Genomic DNA, 21,165 nt, shown 5'->3' with positions numbered 1-21,165 from the left:
TTAGCTAGGGCTGTATCTTGGGCAGTTAGTGGCTACTGCCATCATGCCATAATGTTTTGTAATAGATTACAGATTGTATCTTGTAGCTATGTCTGGTTAAATAACATATAACCACTCGACCCGATAATGCGTAACCGGCACAGGCAATTGGATGTTAACCAAAAACTGGTGGTGCTAGCTCTGCTAATGTTAGCCACACTCAACAAACTGATTTCACATTGTTTCCCGAAGACTCTGTGATCTCTTGTGTCAAGTAAGTTGTGTCCAACTTTGACTGTTTCTACTGACTTCTCTTACCCTTAGACTAGTTGGCTAGTCTGAATTTAAACTTCTAATGGCTACTAAATGATTCGCTTTGGATCATCCCCAGTCTACATTGCCTTTAATCTAACGTTGTCAAAAAACAAGAAACAGCAGTTCTACTTTGGTCAAGTTGGCTGCTTTCTTTGTTGCTTCTAGCCCAATGCTAAGCTAACCATCTCCTATCTGATTTCATATTTAGCTTTTATACATGACAGAGGTTCAGAAGTTGTCATCCCAATTTTGGCAAAAAAAACCAAACAAACAATAATTTTCAGAATATCTAGCTGTATGAACACATGAACAAGGCTTACCTCTCCATTGAAGAAGCAGAAGATTGTTGCCACCAGCAACCCCTTAAAACACAAAACAAAACAAAAATACAAATCAGTATATTTAATGGAATTTTAAATAAAATGAAGAACTTTCTAGCAATACAAAATGAATAACTTTGTAATCATATGGTGATTCTAATATAAATAAATAAATAAATAAATAAATAAATAAATAAATGAATAAATAATCTGCCTGTTGTTTAATTAAGCGCCTCATTGATAGTTAAATAAAGGTAATGGGGTGCCAAACAATTTTTTAAGGAGGTAATCATCAGTGAATCTGATCAAGTCATCACAACAATAATGAGGCAGAAAACAAGGTTTTAATGGATGGGAATTTAAGCATGCAAAACCTCTAAATCTCAAGCTCAATGAAATATGAGCTGCATTTAAGATCAACATTATATACAGGATGAGGGTTTAGTGGAATGCTATTATTGGTTATAGCAAATTATTATTAGGAGATGTTTTTACCTTTAATTAAATCAACCCCCAGAGGCTATAAAGCACCACCTCTCTGCTTTTTAAATCACTACTGAATTACTTTTGAACCAAGCTCCAGCTTGGCACTTTAATGGAATTCTGATTACAGCAGTTCCTCGCTGTGAGTTCCGTGCCTACCTGGTAGTGCATAAGTATGTTCATGATGTATTCATAGACCTCCCCAGCTAGCCGGTTTTCTGGCCTCCAGGGGAAAATGACAAACTGAATTCCCAGCAGGGGCACCAGGATCAGGGTGGCCCTCACTGCCTTCATGTACATGTTGGACTCTGCTCGGTGTGTGTCTCTCAGCTTGGTGACTAACACTCTTATTATATTTAGCAAGAAGAAGAGGTTCACCTGCAGGACGAAAAAAAGAGGAAGTATGGTCATTTTTCTTGTGTTAAATTTACTACATCCTTGCAAAATAGCAAACCAACAGTTGTATTATTCCCATTAATGTCAGTGCAGGTCCTTTATATATTACTGAAACATTGGACTAACAGACTTACAAGAAGTGCTGCCACTATGGGACCATGGACTGCGTAGAGCAGATGGGTTTCCACACTCATCCAACAGCTACAGAGAGAAAAATAGATCAGTCAGCGCTCACTGCTGCCCAAAATACACACTCACGCGCACATTCAAAAACACACGTGTACGTGTCTGCACACTCTCCCTCTCAGCCACACACCAGTGAGCACATATGTACACATCTCCTGTTTACTTGCAGACGTTTCTGGAACATTACTCACTTGTCATCAAAATACTTTTTCCTTGCCACGGCGTGGATGGATGCAGGCACAATAGGAAAGCCTTAGACAGGAAAAAAGATGGCGGCCATATGAGGTCTTGAGTGAGTTTGGGGGAATCCATTTGTCATTTACGCAACGGTAAATGTGTGGTTAGCTTGGTCGGTTGCTTTCTGCTCAAATAAATGACTACTACACAAATATATTCTTGGAAAGGCTGAGACATAGTGGATCAACTTTGGTACTCTTAAATCTACTAACTTTTTTGTTTTGATTTTATGCTCAAAGCCTAAAATCAAAACCATATGGTTGGTTTTATGCTTCATTTAACATTGTGCCCATAACAAAATTGCACAAGAGGATTTGTATTTATTTTTTTCTGGATATAAACGCATGAATCCATGTACAGCCTTTTCCAGACACCACTGAGGCCCTGCAGACCTAACTAACTGGTGTACACACACACACACACACACACACACACACACACACACACACACACACACACACAGAGACAGGGAAGTGGCTAAAACAAGTCTCAAGGTTATTCTCCCATTTGTAATGATGACTATCAATTTAGTTATGCTGCCTACTTGATTGGCAGACTGCACCCATTATTTGTGTCCTTAACAAGGTGAAAAACAGGACAGTTTGAGCACCAAGTGTCAGGAGGACCAATAAAGCTGTCAGCATGTCCAGAGTGACTAACTGTTTGAGGATTGGGTGGATACTTGTAAATTTTGCCTGATAGACTGTTCCGATTTTTCCTCTGTGAGTGCCTTTTTGTCCATTTTTCAAACTGTGATTCAGTTTAATGGGAGCACAGAAAAAAAAGAGAACAATCCAGAGAGACTCACCCCAGCCCAGGAGGTAGTACCAGTGCAGATGCTGCTCCTCTGCAAACACAGCCACCACGATGAGTGTGTGCAGGTAGATGCCTTCACAAAGCATCCAGAAATAATTGCAGCCCAGCATGTACGTGTGGAAGAAGTGTAACACCTTACAGCCAACCTGCAGAGAAAGGCACAATGCAACATTTTATATCTATTATTACTTTTTCCTGCTTACTTCCTGTATAAATTCTCAAAATCTGCAAAGAGGATTCAATTAAAACACTCCTGACATCATCTCAGTGATAATATACAAGATCTAAGCAGATGCTTCTGCACGCATGGCACAAAATCATTTGCCAGTATTACTGTTTTTTTCCTCCCTGTAATACTGATGGTGTTACAGAAAAGATGTTTATTCATTAACCCCCCCTGGAGGTGGGCTGAGATGGAAATGATGGTTTTCTTAGATTGGGGTGTTCTTTGATTACGCTTGTCTTGCTTTGCAGGAAGAAATGAGAAGCTCTGCAAGTGCATATCAAAAGCTTTAACTGTAATGTGCTATGCAGATTTCTGTGCATGCATCCAGCACAGCATGAAAACATGTCTCATTATGTACCCAGTTCCTGTGATTAAATCATTACTATAATGTTTTGAAATAGATTTCTTTGATGGTAATAACCAAGTGAATCTTATCTTTATTTGTCTACAAATGCTATAATTACCCACACCCTGTAATTCTCCAAATTACAACAACACACTTGCATGACTTTTTCCTTCCAGAAAAGTAACGATGAGATAAAATCATATTCCTTATGTATGCCTAAGGGATTTTCTGCTAATTCGATGGTTCTTCGGCTTATGACATCAGCTGTGATTGCTGCTGCTCACCAGTCCTGTCTTGTATGGCTTCTGCTGTTTCCAGTTTTGGATTATTGAGCTCCATTAAAAGCAAAACCAAGAAGCAAAACAAAGACAACTGTGCTTTTTGAAATTGTACTAATTGTTTCAAGTCATGGACGTCTCTTTTAAGTTAGGATAAAAAAATATTACAGAGCTCGAGTTAGGGATAAAGTACTTTTAAAAAAAGAGTTGGATATGTGTCATAGATAGATAATCTATTTAATTTAACACCATTTATTTTTAAATTTCCCAACATTATTTATTGCTTTTTTGTATTTCTTCATGAATCATGTTTTAACTTCACTCACCACTGCTGATCGGTCTATAAAGGTTGTATGCGCACTGTGATCTGTGTGCATGTAGTATGGGTATGTGAACTGCTTATGCACCTATACTTTTACACCAAGTTCCTCACAGCTATGAAAATGTATATCGAATTCTTTATAATCATACTCTGTAGTATTAAAAAACATATACAGCCTCTTTGAGGCTCTCGACACCATTGATGCATTAATAAAAACTAACTTGAAAGCTACCTTGGGGAGTTTTAACTGGTTATGAGACAGACTGAAATGAGAACTGATGCCTCTGTATGAACTACAAAATGAAACCAGACTGTAAGCATTAAGACTGAATATCTCTGTACAGTTGTTTGTAATGTCTAAATAAGCTGGTGGTGTTAGGTGTCTGCTGAATGGATTAATTGCATGCTACCAAAAACAGCTCTTTGAATTAGACTAATTTCTAATTAGTGATGCATTTGCAGGATTAAGTGAAGCAGGGTGAGATATTTTTTGTGAGAAAACATCACTTTCACTCATACAGGACAAAATTAGAAGAGAGAAAGAAGGAATGCTTTGTCCTTAGGGGATGCCAAAATCAACTCAAACTGAAAGTTACTCACAGGAGCTTTCATTTTATTTATTTATTTTTAACAGCAAATGTGTTAAAAGTTTTTTTGTGTCCTTGCAACTGGTTAAATCAAATCCCTACTACTTGATAAAAATATCTTTCATGGATCATTGTTAGGCCTCTTAGTGTGCCACACAAATACAAAGAGTGCTGTATTATGTATTTCTTTACGCTGATGATACAGTTGTGTTTTTCACAAACTGTAAAAAAAATATCAGATCAATGTTAATGGACTCTCTTATAAATTGAATCATGGTGAACTCCAAAAACACAAAAAGGTATGCATTTTAACAAACATGGATGTTCCTACTTCCTAGGTATTCCTAAGGTATTCATGAGATTTAGACAGCAGTGGTGCTAAAAACTTATGTTGAATACTTCAAATAAAAAACAGCGATATATAATTTATTCCTCATGATAGCTATGATACCCTCTAACTCCATCTGAGAGCTATGAAAATGATCTAAATTAAATATTCCCACCAGGGTTTCTGGTTCCCAGTCCTGTTTAAAAGAGCCTGTGTGCAGCCTTAGTTTTATTTAAATATGCTGGCAAAGCTATTAACCAGGTCCCTCAGGGATCTTCATGGTTCAAAACACACAAAAGTCATTCACTTCTGAACTTTTATCCATGTGTCTCTCCCTTACCTTCCTACATTTCTTCCCACAAAAGAAATCTCCGCTATAAAAGATACTGATTGGATTGTCAATGAACCAATACAGGTCAATAGCCTTCAATCGATTTACAGCCTGTGTTTGTGTTTGCATAAAGTTAAGAACAAAGTTATGGTTAACAAATCAAGCTGCCGTAGATCATGTACATGTTTCTCATGTTTTCAGCCTCCCCACTGGTTTGACATAAGCTTTGGGGTTTCACTCCCCCACAATGCTGGCAGGCCAAACCAGACTCTCTATCACCACACCAGAGAGAATAAAATGAGCTTGTTTTCTCTGCGAGAGCAAATCTCCAACACAAGCCACCCTTCCTAAATCACCAGCGCAGAAAAGAGGCTCATAAGTCTCACTCTGGCAGCGGTAAATTTCAATCAGATTTCCCAACAGACACGCGTGACTCCGAACCAATGATGCTTGTGATTTCTTTTTCTGCTTCCTCTTGAAAAGCCAGGCCACAGTGACCAATTTTGTTTTGACATGTTGAGACAACGTTTAAAAAGAAAACATGATGGCGTAAAGGAGAGCCATTAAACACAGAAAATATATAAATGTATGTGTCTCTTGTCATTCCTTGAATCAGGAGAAGGGATGTAAATAAAGATATCAGACTGGATGAGCCAAACAGATTTGGTGAATGCATGAAAAGGAGCAGCAGCAGGATGCCTCTGCTGTCTCCTGGCTGCTTCTGAAAAGCCTTCTTTGTTGGGCCGGAGGTGCAGATGCTGAAAACAGGCTTGGGTTTGTCGGATTGTAAACACATGAGCAAACTTCTACCATCCATCCATTTTTTTTGTTTCATATTATAAATACTTTTATTTTTTTAACCTAGAATACATATCAGAGGGAAGATGGTTCAGATGTTTTAATAAAAAGAGGTAATATTCTGACATTTATTCATTTAAAGAGCCTGAATGTGTTTAGGTTACTCGGTTCTACATAAAAGTAAGGATGAAGTTCAGAAAGATTCTTGGCCTGTTTAAAGATCTTACACTTCTGAAGAAGAAGCATTATGCACCAAGTTAACAGGCTTTCATTACTTTTACTTTTATTTCTTAAGGTGCGTTTCTTGAAAAGTAGCACATGAATTTATGTTCACATGTGATAGTGAGGTATTCCGACGAGACAGATTTATCATCTCTACCAGAGCAGAGCTCCGCATTTCAAAGTATTTCCATAATGCATTCAGTGTGGCTCCAAAAGTCTGTCAGGAATACGTGGAACAGAGCAAAACCTGTCCGTCGATGAGCGGTGACGCTGCCAAGATATGGCCCACTGACATGAAATACTAATTAGGAAAGACTTAGAAGTCTGTTGCAAAAACTTAAATGTTCAACTATACAGATTTATGTTTTGCTTCCATACTTGCCTGGGCTTACAGAGCAAATTAATTTTAAAAAGTTCATAGAATCTTTTCCATTCTCCACTTTTATTTGACTTAGCATAAATCATGAATACATTTGTATCTCATTTTAACACAGTGGAACTAATCCTCCTCTCACAATGGATTCTGCTAAATAGCACTTTTTGGCCATGCTAGCATCTGGTTCTGGAGCTGTTAGTGCCCCTCAGTTTGCTCCACCACCACTTTGGATCAGATTTGCGTGTCCCTGTAACCTCACAATAGGTGCTGGTGGTGTCTCCCTAGGCGGATCTGTCCCGGGCAAAGACCCAGAATTGGCGTAATCCAAGGACTCTTCAAGAGCCAGCCCAAGAGGAGCTGCAGCACCTCTACAAATGAGAGATTAGGTCTCCACTTGGAGCCATACCTGGTACCTACCCAGGTTTGGTATGAAACAGCTCCAGCCCCTCCATGACCTTCATAAGATCTGTGCATGTGCATCTGAGCCTGTGCATGCTCATGTCCAGTACATAGACTGGTCCTTTGAGGTGGGAACATCACTTCTCAAGCATTGAGGGAACGGGAGCTAGTACTCCCTCTCAGGAGTTACCTGACAGTCTGGACGAGGGCTATGCTCATGCAACTGCAAGAGGACAGCTTTCTTAAGCCTTTTTCATGCACCACTGAAATTTTCAGGAGCTCTACCCCCCAAAATTTCCCAAAGTGCCTTGTGCCCACAGTGTGAAGTCTTCCCCATCAGATAAGGAGAATGATTGGCTGGGAGGCAGCACATGACATACAAAGCTTGCTGCAAAGGCTACAGTGTAATGTTTCTACATGATGGTTGATGTAAAGAAGTGTGGTAGTCCTAGGGTTAAACATTCCACTGAGGCCATACTTACAGGGTTTCTGCTCACCACTTCAGGATTCTTGACCACTGCTACGAGGTAGAAGATGGTGATGGCTGAATTCAACACATATGAGCAGAAGAGATTCTTGTGCAGGGTGATCCTTTGGCAGCTCAGACTCCTGTATAAAGACAGATACTGTTGTTGATTTCAGGTACACGCTGGCCTACCAGGACATAATCTGATATGTAGAAAGGAATTCCTTATTGGACTACAAGCTGGAAATGATTTCTTGTAGACAAACCAAAATATCAGATAAAAAGTTAGGAAAAATTGCTCCCGTGATGAAATAACCAGGACTGACAGGGACTCCTGACATGCAGACTAAGGAGGTTGTCAGATGTTGCTATAGTCTGTTAAATCTCTTATAATTGGGATCTTAGACATCTTTGTTCTGGCTGGTAAAAATCATTGGGGTCAATGTGCCGCATTGCCTCTAAATGCTCTCTACTGTACATGCTGGACTCATTGATAAATAATACATAATGGATCCAAAGGGTACTTCTCCATTACCTTGGCTAGCCACTCAGAATTAATAGCATAATAAAATGCTTGACCAGCGGAGTGAAAATAACTATCAATCTCAAATTAGCTTCAAGTCATTCATACCCACAAGCTTCATTATTGGTAAGCATTTAAATATTCTGCAGCTCACAGAGTGTTAAATGCTGAATAAAATCTTGCAAAAGATATATTTTTGAATATGTCCTCCTATCTATACGTCCTCTACTGTTTTAGAAATAAGATCCCTGTTCTGCTCATGGCCAGTTTCATCTTTGATGAGAAATAAAAACCCCAGAAACAAAAAAAACAAAAAAACAGGAAGGGCAATAGATTTCTCAAAATGGTATTAAGGATTTTTGTACGACTGTGTCTGTTTCAGAGGCCATGCTTATTTCACATTGAAAAACAGTCTCATTGTAGCTTCAAAGAACATGCAGGAGCTGTTGAGTGCCTAAAGTTGATGTTCAAATCTTTATAGCAACTTTGGTCAGACTGTCGCTGATGCAAACGCTCTCATTCCAGACATGTTTTTCCATAGCAAGTTGGAGTATTTTTATCTGGGAATCCTGACAGTGCTGATGTGGTTGTAAATAACAGAGGAGTTCAGCTGGACACCATCACATACCACAGAAAGCTTCACATCTGGATCTTATGATACAACATTAAGCCTCCAATATTTGAAGTGTTTTAGCTATAAATATGGTTAGTCATGGAAGAGAAGAAAAAATTAAATATTCCATGCCAACAACATTATCAAGATCGTAATTTGTTATCACTTTGATCGTGTAAATTGTGAGAACCCCGTTGAGTTTCTATGTAGTTGAGTGTGGAGTCTGACTCTCAGCGGGTCATGGCGGTTTGAAAGATAAAGCACCTGCCTTAAACACGCCCGCTGAATTTATGAGTGAGTATAAAACTTAGGAGCAAACCGAGCATCCTGCAGAAGATCTGTGCTGGATAACAGCTGTGTTTGGGAGGTCAACGCCCTTCAAGATGTCAGATTTTACAACCGTGGTGTTCAGAGCAACAGGGCCAACAAGGCAACGTGTCCAAATATTGTTACGGGACATTTAGTTAAATTTTTCTCCAAGGCTCCATTTTTAGATTTCTTCACAGGTATCTGCCTGAGTAATAAGATAAACCTTATGGTATCATTAAAATGAATGATGAGAAGGTTCCTTTCTTCTGAAAGAGAAACTGAAAGTTTCAACACTCTGTGTGTATGCTAGCTAACTTTCCTTTTAAGGCCTCTGTATTTTAATTTCACATACATTTACAGCATATTGTACCTCCCTAACCCATGTCCACTTTATTTTGAACCTTCGTCTAATTGAATTTCCTAAGCAGTATCTCAATTACCGCTGCACTTTTCTCCTGTGGGATTAGGCAGTATATTGGGATGAATAGTCTTAATGAGCAGTGCGCTCAGGTGCACACGTTTCTAATAAGAGCAAAGCACTGACGCTTCCAACGGACGTCACAGCTCCCCGGTTTTGAATCCTAAATATCCATGAAATAATTGTGCAGCACAAATAAGCCAAGGTGGCATGAAATTAATGGAAGTTAGTACATAAATTACTCTCATTCAAGCTGCAGAGCTATTTAAGACCAGCAATTTGCATTAAAGTGTAACAGCAGTGGTAAATAATAGGAATATGGTAAGAGTTTAAAATATGTTATCTTAAGTGATGATTATTTATTCTCTTGTACAGCTTCTCCAGAGAAAGTAACAAGCTAAGAGCGTTAAAGCCCAGATTTAAATTACTCTATAAAACATTGACAAATCTTCTTTCTGGCTTTGGGGCAAGTGTTTAAAACTGTCATGTTCAATCTGCTGGTACGGACACAATAAAGACTCTGCTGACTGTGAACAAGACTCAGACTAAAGGGCTGTCCGTGCTGAGTAATGAAATGGCTGGAGGACACTTGAGTGAAAGATCACCACCATCTGCTGTGCTGTCAGACTAACTGATGACACTGATGAGATGACTGAGCCTTCAAGGGTAAAACCAGCACTGATTAATCATTCAAGAGTTATGACAAACTGTATCAGTGCACCATGTTTAACATCAACAAGCATTATAGTTCACGTTACTACACCAAAAACTTAAAGAGCATTATTCTCCAATGGTTAAAAGCCATCCTCACCTGAAGTAGAAGAAGATGGCCAGAGAGATGAGCAGGAAGACGATAGACAGAGCATGACCCACAATCGTCATGTAAAGCAGGATATACGCTGACTGTGGAAAAAGACAGATAAGCACAACTGAGTGATATAAAAACACAGGTGTACTGCTCCCTGTTGCTCTCGTGTCTGTATTGTACATGCAGTCCGATCATGACTATTGGATGAAACTAAAGGCTGATTTATACTTCTGCTTGAATCGACGCAGTACCCTACATCGGAGGACCGAGTAGCTCCCGTACCTATGCAGAGGCCTACGCACGTAGCTGACGTGCACCTCCTACAAAATGTAACTACCCGTAGAATCAACGCGGACCGAAAGCCACATGATTGGTCGGCTCAGCGGCAATGTATTTCCCGAATTAACAGCACTTCCGGGATCGGCCGCACATCGGCCATGTATTTCATCTCCTCCTCTCTATTCTTCCCTGTAATCATGTCTGCATGATAAACAGCAACATTTATCAGCTGTAGATTAACAGAACACGCTCTGAATCGCTTTGGAAAAGTAAATGAAGATCGTAGCGGGGCCGGAAGCAGGCAACCGGCTATCAGAGACCACACCGCTCTCAAACGTTTCGGCGGAGAATTGCTACGTGACACGGACACATCGACACAGAAGTATGTGGTGCTCATGTCCGCATCAGCCCCTGCTGCGTAAGGGGCGACGCAGAATTATAAATCTGCCTTAACTGTAAAGAGAGAGAGGGGTACCTTTTAGGGGAATACGTTTAACTTAAAATAATGCTTTATATCTAGAATATAAGTTTAACATATTTACATAAAAACAGCTGAATTTAAAAACCTGGTTGGGCATAGCACTGTAATTATTTTTTTAGGGCTGGTGGGAGGACATTTAGAGGTGCTTCAACACCCTGAAAAAGGTCTAAAAACACAGATGGTGCCTAGTGAGGACACTAGACAGACAGTTTTAGTTAAACAATATTATTTATGTTTCTTATTTAAAAGTCAAATGCAAATAAAATTGTGAAACTGTGCTTTTATACAGTGGGATCAGGGTTGAACTATTTCTATATGTAATGCATCAAAATCTATCAAACAGTGAGCTCCAACTGGGCAGAATAGCTATGTAAATTTGTCATTGTTTTCATCATCATCTAAGTTTTAATAGTTTACTTAAACATTCTTAAGGCTGGCAAAAAAATATCAGTCCAATCATCAAGGATATCAACAGAAAATTGTTTTAACCAATGTTTGCTGATGGTTTTCATCAATTCCCCTCAAAACCAAAGATCTTAAATTATATATAACAATCTTAATCTTAATAATAAATCAAACAGAAACTCATTTTCAGAAAGTATTTTTGTACAGTAGCATGTAAGATTATTGAAATGCACTAAGAACTACAATCTGATATTTGACGGGTGAATTGCCGAAGCAAATCAACATACTATTAGGAATAATCACACTTACACGAAAACAGCTAAACGAAAATATAAAAAAAAATTCTTTTGTGACTAATAATGGGATAAAAGCTAACTATTCTAGAGAAATGTGTCAGATTCTGTTTTTGCACCGCAGTAGTGAGATGTTGATGTGTGGTCCTGTCTTGTGAAATAAGGAATCTTAAGCAAAAGTTTGCATCAACCTTGCCCTATCAGAAAACAATGGCGTGTTTTTTTAGTTTTTCTTTTGGACCATACTGCTGAGACTTTTTGTTCTTAACGTTTCCTGAGACTGGGAGGCCGAGTCAGCAAAGATCGTATTTCTGTGGTAACAGATGGAGCGGCTGATCGATCAGCAAACTTTATGTTTTTCTTAAAGGTTTGCCAGAACAGCTGCTCCAGCTGTGCAGAGCAACGACTGACTGAAAGTAACATGCAGTTGCAGGTTTTTTTTCTGCAGAACTTTTGTTCACAAGGTGCCATTATTTGTAATTGGCCCAACTTGGAGAGCATAGTGGAGTTGAATTTTTATGGCCTTGGATGTACACTGCATGAAAAATTATTTGGCAAATTTTGTCTCAGTGAGATAGAGAGTGAATGTTAGAAAAGTCTGCCAAAAAAAGGGCGATGCCAAAAGGAGATACCAATTTAAGCTAGAAAAATGCAAAGCTGTCTTGGAAGGCCCTCATGGTTTGGAGGGCAGGATTCGGTGTGAAGCATAACATGTATTTCCACATAATCAGCCCATTACTGCGTCAGCTTCCACGGTTAAATCTTGTGAACAAAGAGTTTAAAGAAAACTAGACTGAAAAAAAAGTTCCAGTTTTCTGCTCACATTTTTAACCTTTAGACTTTTTTTCTCTACTCAACATTGTTGGAAACTAACAAATACACTAGTTTCTTTGCATCTGAACTTTCACGTGACACAGACCAGGTGTCCTCTGACATTCAGTTTACTTTCCAACTCTAAATATTTCAGTGGAACTCAGTAGAGGAAAGCAGTGTCTTCTGGAAGCAATGAGCCTGTTAATAATGGTCTCTGGCACAATATTTATGGGCAACTACATTAGAACTGCTTATTTCCATTTTCCACATTTTCTACATAAAAGACCTCCATGTAGAACAAAACTGATGATGCTGACCTATCAAACTGTGACCACCATGCATTTTCTCTTTGATAGCTGGCCACTATATTGTAAAAGATTACCTTCAGTTTTGCTTTAGTGTTTTCGTTGCAGAGTGTGTAGTTGGACCAGGTCCTGTTAGTGTCCGGGTGGCGAAACCATTGACCATCCTCCCCACAGTACTTAGTAGCCTTTTCTGTAAGTAATAATCAAGTCATAAATCCAAATTCTCCAGATTTGATTCACAGCATGGGTTATTGTGCCTGTAGTTATTTAGGTAGATAATGTCTCCCCTATTAAAACTCAAAAATCTCCAGAAACAGTTACAAAATCACACATTATCAGAGGTGAATCCAACATGTTTCTGTAGTGTCGCTACTCACCAGTGGGGTCAAAATCCTTAAAATAGTTGGGGCAGTTTTGAGAAGTGTAGGTCCCCACTTGAGTGTCATCCCAGCACAGCCAGCCATCCCAGTTACGACTGCAGTATAGACCTGAAACACCAACATAAGAAAATCAAACATCTGCAGAGAACAAGTCTGTTAACAGATAGGCAAATTATCCTGTTGTCTTTACCTGTTTTGTTATAGGGCACATCTCGATTCATTTTCTCAAAGCATTTGTACTGACTGTCAAGGATTTTCTTCCTTATGATTTCTTGCTCCTCTGGATTCACCATGGGACTGACTGTGGCCTCATCCGAGAGCTCCACCTCAGCGTCTCCAGAGAGTTGGGCAGCTGCCTTCTATATGAGTGAAGTCAACATCACACAGAAGGAATGAGCTAGCAGGTCTTAAAAACCCTGATAGTAGAGATATTTTAATTGTTGGGTCCAAAATATGTTTGGATCAGGACTTTTTTATTGACTTATGGTTGTGGGAAGCAAGTAAAGTTGGGAATATATATATAATAAAGTTAAGGCACATTGTGTGAGAGGCACTAAGTTTGGTGAGAGAATCATCTTGGAGCAGGGACAGGTGTGAGCTTTATCGCCCCTGATTTAGACCAAGTGTGGGAAACTTAAATCTACTCCTGGGCTCTATCTCCCCGCGCTGACTCATTGGCTCACTGTCTTAGCTTAGCTTCACCTTCTGAGGTAGTGAGTGGTTGTGTCCATGTGTGCTCTGGGTTGTGTTTTCTGCATAAAACCCTTCCTGGATGAACTGCTCTACATGTCCAGTCGCTAAAAGAGTTGTTTTGTTAATGCTGGGCAGGTCTTTTTACCTCAGCCTTTTGGGTTGTCTTTTAAGGCATCCCTAGTATCCATTGAGTTTTTGTTAAGGAGTGTTTCCTGGGTCTTCATGTTCATTTAGTTTCTATTCAGTTGCAGCAGCAGTGGTTTAGTTGCCATTTTATCTTTGTAGAGCTTAGTTTAGTTAAGGAAGCTTGTTTGTGTTAGCCTTCTTTATTTTGTTTTTTCCCTCTCTCTTTGATCGATGTGGTTCTTTTGGAATGACTCTCAGAACCCTGTGGTCTTCAACTCTGTCCCACTCCCTCCCATCCTGACACAATGTTAATGCTTTATCACTTGTTGTATCAAGGGGGCACATAGTACATTATCCAAGATTATAATTTTGGCAATCAAAGTTAACACATTAATAACAAATTAATGCAAACAACACATCTGCGCAATTACACATTGAGCAGAAATTGATAAAGAAATATAAACACTGTCCTAATAAAGACCTGGTTCCCGTAAGCTAACTAGACAAGGTAACACAGTGTTGCATTAGGACACGTTCAAGGACAGGTTGGAATGGCATCATGATGAGTTCAAATGATACGTAAAGAAAATTAAAATTTGCATTTTAGCAAGAAACTTGGATAACAATGTTTTTTTTATTTAAGAAGACATTTGTTTTACCAGCAATATAAAATAAATATAACAAACAGAATCTAAATCTGTTAACTTCCCAAGAAAACTCGAATGAGCTTCCTATATATATATATATATATATATATGTATGTATATATATATATATATATATATATATATATATATATATATATATATATATATATATATATATATATATATATATATATATATATATATATATATAACTCAACAAAGCTTTACAATATAATATATCTATACATGTACATATACATATAAACTACTATTGCAGCAAATACTCAAATGAACGTTTAAGAAAGCAAGAATAAAGCCAGCGCGTTTATCCACATAAGTGGACAAATATGCTTGCAAATATATGTTAAGAGCATTAAAAACTTTAACAATCTCCCTCTAAGCTGCATTTAGAAGAGAATAATTCACAATTAATTTGTGATCAATCGCAAATTAATTATGAACATCATACGATTAATTAAGATGAAAACAGTTTGTTATTTGACACTCTAATTATGCTGTTTTCAAAGGTCAAAGAAAATCCAGTAAAACTGGTAGCATGGGTCTAAACACCATGAGCCTCCCTGCATGATGATCATTCTGATAAATAGTTATTACACATGAGCATTACCCTCCACTTCTCCTTAGTGTTGGCAGCACAGAGTGTGTAGTTAGTCCAGGTCTTGCCACTCTCTGGATGGTGAAACCACTGCCCGTCATCTTCACAGTACTTAGTTACCTTTTCTAAAAAGAACAATCGTACAATTACTGTTGTATACGCAGCATACGGTACACTGCACACAGTAGCTAGTCATTTTTAAATCTGTGTGACTGTTGTGCGACTATCTTAAGTCTAATTGCTCACCTGTTGGGTCAAAGTCAGAAAAATAGTCAGGGCAGTTTTGAGAGGCATAGGTCCCGGCTGGAGTATCATCCCAGCACAACCAGCCGTCCCAGTTTCGACCACAATGCAGACCTGCAACACCAACACAGCGACAAAAAATCTTTACAAGTGTTTACAGGCCTCCTGTTTGTATTCTTTTCACACATAAGAAACAAAACAAGGATTTTAAGTTCACAATATCAATACCTGATTTGTTAAAAGGTGGATTGTGATTTATTTTCAGAAGGCATTTGTACTCATTCTCAACCATTTTTAGAGTCTGTGGGAAAAACAAATATTGTGATGACACAAACGTTACACAGTCAAACTGAATTTTTACCAAGAGTGGGTAAAATACCGACCACTATCGACATTAATGAACAATTATCTCCTGTAGCTAGAGCTCCTGGTCAAACCTATAACGACACCCCTTTACACATTAAATAATTCCAACAGGTTGACATTGGCTATTTAGAAACTTGGTTCTACTCAAATCAGAAACAACCCCAGGTGACCCTTCAGTATCTGGCACTTGTCAGACCCACCTGGAATATAACAACAGCCCCAAGTATTGCAAAGGTTTAGCATCCATATTGTGCTGACAAGATCTTTTATCCCCAAAACAGGAAATTACATCTTGTTCTCGCCAGTTAAAAGTTATTCAAACAAGATGAATGAAAATACCTCCTCTGGAGGGATATATGATATAATGTAGGCAAGCAAGTTGGGAACAATTTTCTGAGAATTTATCTGAATGATGGGTTTGTAATTTGAAACAAATGTCTTTTTTGGATGCAGATAATTTACTAATGGCCGTTCCCAAGTGTGAACCACTTTAGGCTTGATACTTTGGAACACTTTATTCTGCCAATATAGAAAGATACAACCAACTTCCCATCTGAAAACAAAACAGAGGTCTGTTGCTGTGTGCATTGTCAAATTGGTTCAAAGGTATATCTTTTTTTTGTTGTCTTTTTTTAAGTTTTCATGTGGTAAAACAGAACAGCAGTACAGGTCAGCCTAGTTATTGAGAACCTGTATGCATAACCTGAACAAAAAATCACCAAAGGATTGTTTATGGTGTCAAGAGTACTGTGCATTACCCTCTGCCTCTTCTCGTGGGTGGCTGCACAGAGTGTGTAGTTGGTCCAAACTCTGTTGGCCTCTGGATGGTGAAACCATTTACCGTTTTGTTCACAGTACTTCGTTGCCCTTTCTGGAAATAACAATCATTTGATTAAGTTCAGTTTCTTCCAATGAGATCAACAGTGCAAAAAAGTTAATGTCACTATGATGATAATAACTTGTATAGCACTTTTCAATTCAGGTAACAAACTGCTCTTAAACAGACAAAAGCAGATAGACTGACTTATAAAGATATAACAAAGTTGAGTTGTGAAATAAAACAAAGAACCAACTCTGCAAGTCTGATCTACTCTGACAGGGGGTTACAAAGTCTGGGGGCTCAGACAGCAAAATCCCTGTCACCTTCTGTTTTCAGCTAAACCTTGGAGTTGCGTGCAAAGTACTAACAGAGGATCTCAGACTGCATCCTGGCTTGTAAGGTGGATACAAATTTAGAAATACACAGAGGGGCAAGCTCATGTCTTGCTTTAATGTGATTACTATTATATTTTTTTAAGCAGTCCTAAAATCAAAGGGCAGCCAGTATACAGGTGTTAAATTGGGGGGATATTTGCACTGGGGTTGTTCAGAAGTGACAGATTTCCGGTTCCTTTGAACACACATTTAAATTCTGATTAACCGCCTGGTCCAAATGACAGAAAAACATCAAACACTTCACTACATTTCTGAGCTGATTAACATAGGATTTGGACAACCTTTATCACCTGCAGTGCAAAACACAAGTCCTGATCAAAAATGACACCAAGGTTTTGGCTGAGGGCTTAACTTAAATAGTTAATTAACCTATCTGTGGTAAGAATTGAAGACTGTTTGCTGGGGGACTGATCACAATAGCTACAAATTGTGTTACATTTAGTTTTAGGCTACATATGTCTGACTGGTTACCAAATCTAAACAGGAGATAAAATGCTGTGTCATCGGTATAACAATGAAAATAGCCATTTATATTTTTTTTACTTAAAGGGAGCATATAAATGAAAAATAAACTTGGACCCAGTGGGTTGTGTTTGTAACCTTTAAAACCAAGAAGAGGGTAGCCATAAGAGGGTAACAAGTAGCCAGCAGAGCAAAATCTTTTAGTCTCACAGCTCACCTGTGGGATCAAAGTCGCCAAAATAGTCAGGGCAGTTTTGCAATGCGACCACTCCTGCTGGAGTATCGTCCCAACACAGCCAGCCATCCCAGTTACGACCACAGTGCAAACCTGCAACACCAACCCACACAAAGAAAGATTACATATTTCATAGTCTTAAGTTTATCCAAGAAACTAAATGGATTTAAAATAAGTATGTTGTGTAATCAGGGAGTTTTATAGTTCTGTAGATTATAACAGTACCTGATTTGTTATAAGGTGGATCACGCTTCATTTTCTCTATGCACTTCTTTTCATTCTCAAGGACAATTTCTTCCATAACACCAGCTTTTTCTGTCTTAGCACCTGTGACCTCTGTGGTGGGCTCTCCTGGAGAGTCCCTCAAATAATGGAGGACCTCTTTCTGGAAAAACGAAAGTAGTTCAACATACAAATTAGTTTGCAGAGCTCTTGATACTGCCACCATTGGTTGAAAAGAAAGAGTCAATGACTAAATACCTTTAATTTGTTCTTTGAAGCTGGTTGACAAGTGGAGCCAGTCTCAGTTCCGTCCCAATTCCCCCATTCGTCACAATATTTAATCACTTTTTCTGTAAGGAAAAAATACTTACTGTAAAGGCAATTGGAGAAAAGAATAACCCAATGATTATACAATATCGGATTACATGTGAGGACATAATTGCTTCTGTTTGACGTTCAAGTCCAGAGGAGAATCTCTACATTCTTTGGATCAGTCTTTGGTTTTCTCCAGTAGTATGCTGGCATCATCCAGACACATAAATCTGACCCTGAATCTTGGCATTACAACTGTGCAACTGTGATTAGTTCAACCTGGCATACATCATCAAACGTTATGTCAAAGAGAAAATCCCCTCTCAGGAGTATTTCTCTGACAAATTTTCAAACGTCTGACTTAAAATCACATGTAGCCTACTGCAGAGCTAAGAATAGGATCACATTGTTTCTGACAACAACATCCATAGCCCCGGCTGCTGAGCTTTCTCAGACAGCTCATCCACTGCTCAACATCCACTTCCAACTGTACGTCTCCTCCAAAGCTGCGTATCAGCAGCATTAGCTTTCAAATAAGGAGCCATCAGGGGACACTTAACGTCACAGGCATTTTGGGAAGATCTTGTATGAGCTATCTTTTACAAAAACACTCTCTCTCTTCCAATCCATCTCTCTGACTCAGACTTTTATGTCATGTTTGTAATCCCTTCTTTTTTGCTTCTATTTTTCTGTCTCTATATATTCATATACTGTAAATATACTGTACTTTCTTTTCTCTGACCTCTCCTTCACCTCCATGTTCTCCATCAAATAGCATCTCCTAAATCAGACTTGACTTGACTCTGGATCTCATCAGCTTGAAGTAATTGAGCCTTGCATTCCTCGCAATAAAAAACGGCACACTCTACAAGGAATACTTTCACAGAAACAAAGTGTACTTAATCAGTTCACAGACATTACCAATATCAATAAACGTCTGTTTTCATTGAGTCTTATTGATAATACATAGGCAAATGATTTACTGTGGATCCTGCTTCTAAATTTCCATCAATATCCGTCTGCATGCAGGGTTAAACTTAAAGGCACTGCAGTGATCTGAGCAATCGCTAACATTAGCATGCTAACACACTCACAAAGACATGCTTTTTTGTGTAGTTCAGCTGATTCTACTGGGATTCCATTGGTCTACAAGGAATATGGTTTTCAACCATACTAGATTACCCAAAATTAAAAGTTCAGAGAATAATTATTTTTCCTTTCCTGAGGGAGAAATACATATTTTGACCATATATTATGCACTGGTCCAACATTCTTTAAAGCATTTTCAAGAGAGTCTAACTGGAAGTGAAAAATAAGTCATGGAGTCATCAGTCATTAGTTGATAGATGCTTTAGGAGTTATGAACGCCTGTCCTAATCCATCCAGTAGATACTGACACAAGTTACTTGATAGTACATGTTTTGACCTCCTGTTTGCCTGTGTGATGGTATGAGGGTTCATCCTCTGTGCACCATGAATATCGGCACCAAATTTGTTCACAGACATTCAATGGTTGTTTGGATGTTTGTTTTGACTAGGAACTATGTGATGGACTGATTATCACACCTGGCTGACAGAACATGACTGGAAATAGGAGTCACACTGGAGGCTGATTGAACAAAACAACTTTGTTAATGTCTAAAAAAGCCAAAAGTCAGAAGTATGAAGGGAAAAAAATAGAAAGAATGTATATGCAGCTTTTAGTCTGGGCTTTGTGATTTGATTGGCATATTCTCTTGGAGAGAGGGCTACAAAGATGATTAGTAAAATCAGCTGACTTTGTAATTACTACTCATGAAATCCTCCTCCAAATAGGAATATATTTACTCACTACTCAACATGAATCTTGACTGTCAGAGACTTGATGCATAACATCCCATCACAAAATGCAATTTAGACAAACATGTGTTCAGAACCTGACCATTTATAGTTAACATTTATGTTGTATTTAGCTGAAGGTTTTGATGGCAGAGGGAGCAGAAAGAATCTCAAGAATCTGGGCAGTAGTAGATCTATGATTCGAGAACCAGTCACCCTAAAAAAAAACCGCATGGACATTAACTCAAAGCTGATCAAAAAAAGGCAAATAACATCATTGGATTTCATTGAACAGTACAACTAGGTAGCCTCAGCTGAAGAGTGAGGCCATGATAATAGAGCCATAGATGCCATTTAGCTAACGCACTATACCTTCCCTCATCCAATGCTGGGCAGCATTATGCAGAGTTGAAGAGTTCCATTACACAGTATGATCATATGATAACATTATTTTACTACAACTGGTACATTATCCTAAGTTCTTGCTGAATGAGTTGATACAAGGTCAAGTTCCTCTTAATAATGAAATAATCTGCATTTACAGATTATTTATAAGGAGACAAATCAGTAGGAAGATGGCAATGTTTTCATTTCTCAGTAGCATTTTGGTTTCTGTCATGTCGGTTATTAGCAGGACAATGGTCTGAGCATTATCCACTGAAGGATCACTGTTGCTAAACCTGTGCAACTGAGACAAAAAGGTACTGAATCATCAAGCACAAAAACAAAACAAACTGCTGTAGATCTGATAGTGTCTCTGTGCACTGGTGCTCTTTGTGCCATTATCATCATTACGCAGTTACTTACAAAACTGGCCTCTTACAATGGAAATGAGCTTCATTACATTGAAATTATCAATTATAAATTCTGGCACAAACGGCAAGAGTTGGCGTGAATTTTTAGCATCCGCTAAGAGCTTCGCCTCAGTATTTAAAAGGGAAGTCATGCCCAAACATTTCAGTGATCTAATTACCTAAAATAATTAGGGATGTAAGGATATATCGCAAGACGGTAAAAAATCAATAAAATAAGGGTGGATCAAATTGATTCAACAAAATTTGTATTGGGATATTATTTTTAAACAGTAGAAGGCGCTATCTGCATTTCACTCCGCTTGTTCGACATCATTAAGTCTATTGCGCTGTTCTCTTGTCACTTGCTGAGAGGTGTTT

At 38.5% G+C, this 21,165-nt stretch overlaps 1 protein-coding gene across 1 annotated transcript in view; it reads right to left on the bottom strand.

Annotated features, from left to right (window-relative positions):
- Positions 1 to 21,165, bottom strand: part of calcr (calcitonin receptor) — a 33,858-nt gene that overhangs the window by 6,923 nt on the left and 5,770 nt on the right. Inside the window, exons 4-20 of the mRNA XM_034705341.1 lie at positions 18,122 to 18,213; positions 17,867 to 18,026; positions 17,624 to 17,734; positions 16,488 to 16,600; positions 15,592 to 15,664; positions 15,367 to 15,477; positions 15,133 to 15,245; positions 13,229 to 13,397; positions 13,036 to 13,146; positions 12,736 to 12,848; positions 10,086 to 10,177; positions 7,428 to 7,554; positions 2,725 to 2,878; positions 1,871 to 1,931; positions 1,628 to 1,694; positions 1,257 to 1,475; positions 615 to 656 (exon numbers count right to left, since the gene is read on the bottom strand). Coding sequence (XP_034561232.1) covers positions 615 to 656; positions 1,257 to 1,475; positions 1,628 to 1,694; positions 1,871 to 1,931; positions 2,725 to 2,878; positions 7,428 to 7,554; positions 10,086 to 10,177; positions 12,736 to 12,848; positions 13,036 to 13,146; positions 13,229 to 13,397; positions 15,133 to 15,245; positions 15,367 to 15,477; positions 15,592 to 15,664; positions 16,488 to 16,600; positions 17,624 to 17,734; positions 17,867 to 18,026; positions 18,122 to 18,213 — 1,928 coding nt within the window. The remainder of the gene's footprint in view (positions 1 to 614; positions 657 to 1,256; positions 1,476 to 1,627; positions 1,695 to 1,870; positions 1,932 to 2,724; positions 2,879 to 7,427; positions 7,555 to 10,085; positions 10,178 to 12,735; positions 12,849 to 13,035; positions 13,147 to 13,228; positions 13,398 to 15,132; positions 15,246 to 15,366; positions 15,478 to 15,591; positions 15,665 to 16,487; positions 16,601 to 17,623; positions 17,735 to 17,866; positions 18,027 to 18,121; positions 18,214 to 21,165) is intronic.

Source organism: Notolabrus celidotus, chromosome 16 (genome assembly GCF_009762535.1).
Source record: "Notolabrus celidotus isolate fNotCel1 chromosome 16, fNotCel1.pri, whole genome shotgun sequence".
NCBI classification, from domain to species: domain Eukaryota; kingdom Metazoa; phylum Chordata; class Actinopteri; order Labriformes; family Labridae; genus Notolabrus; species Notolabrus celidotus.
Note: the sequence above shows the minus strand (reverse complement) of the source record. Positions and strands in the feature narration are given on the sequence as shown.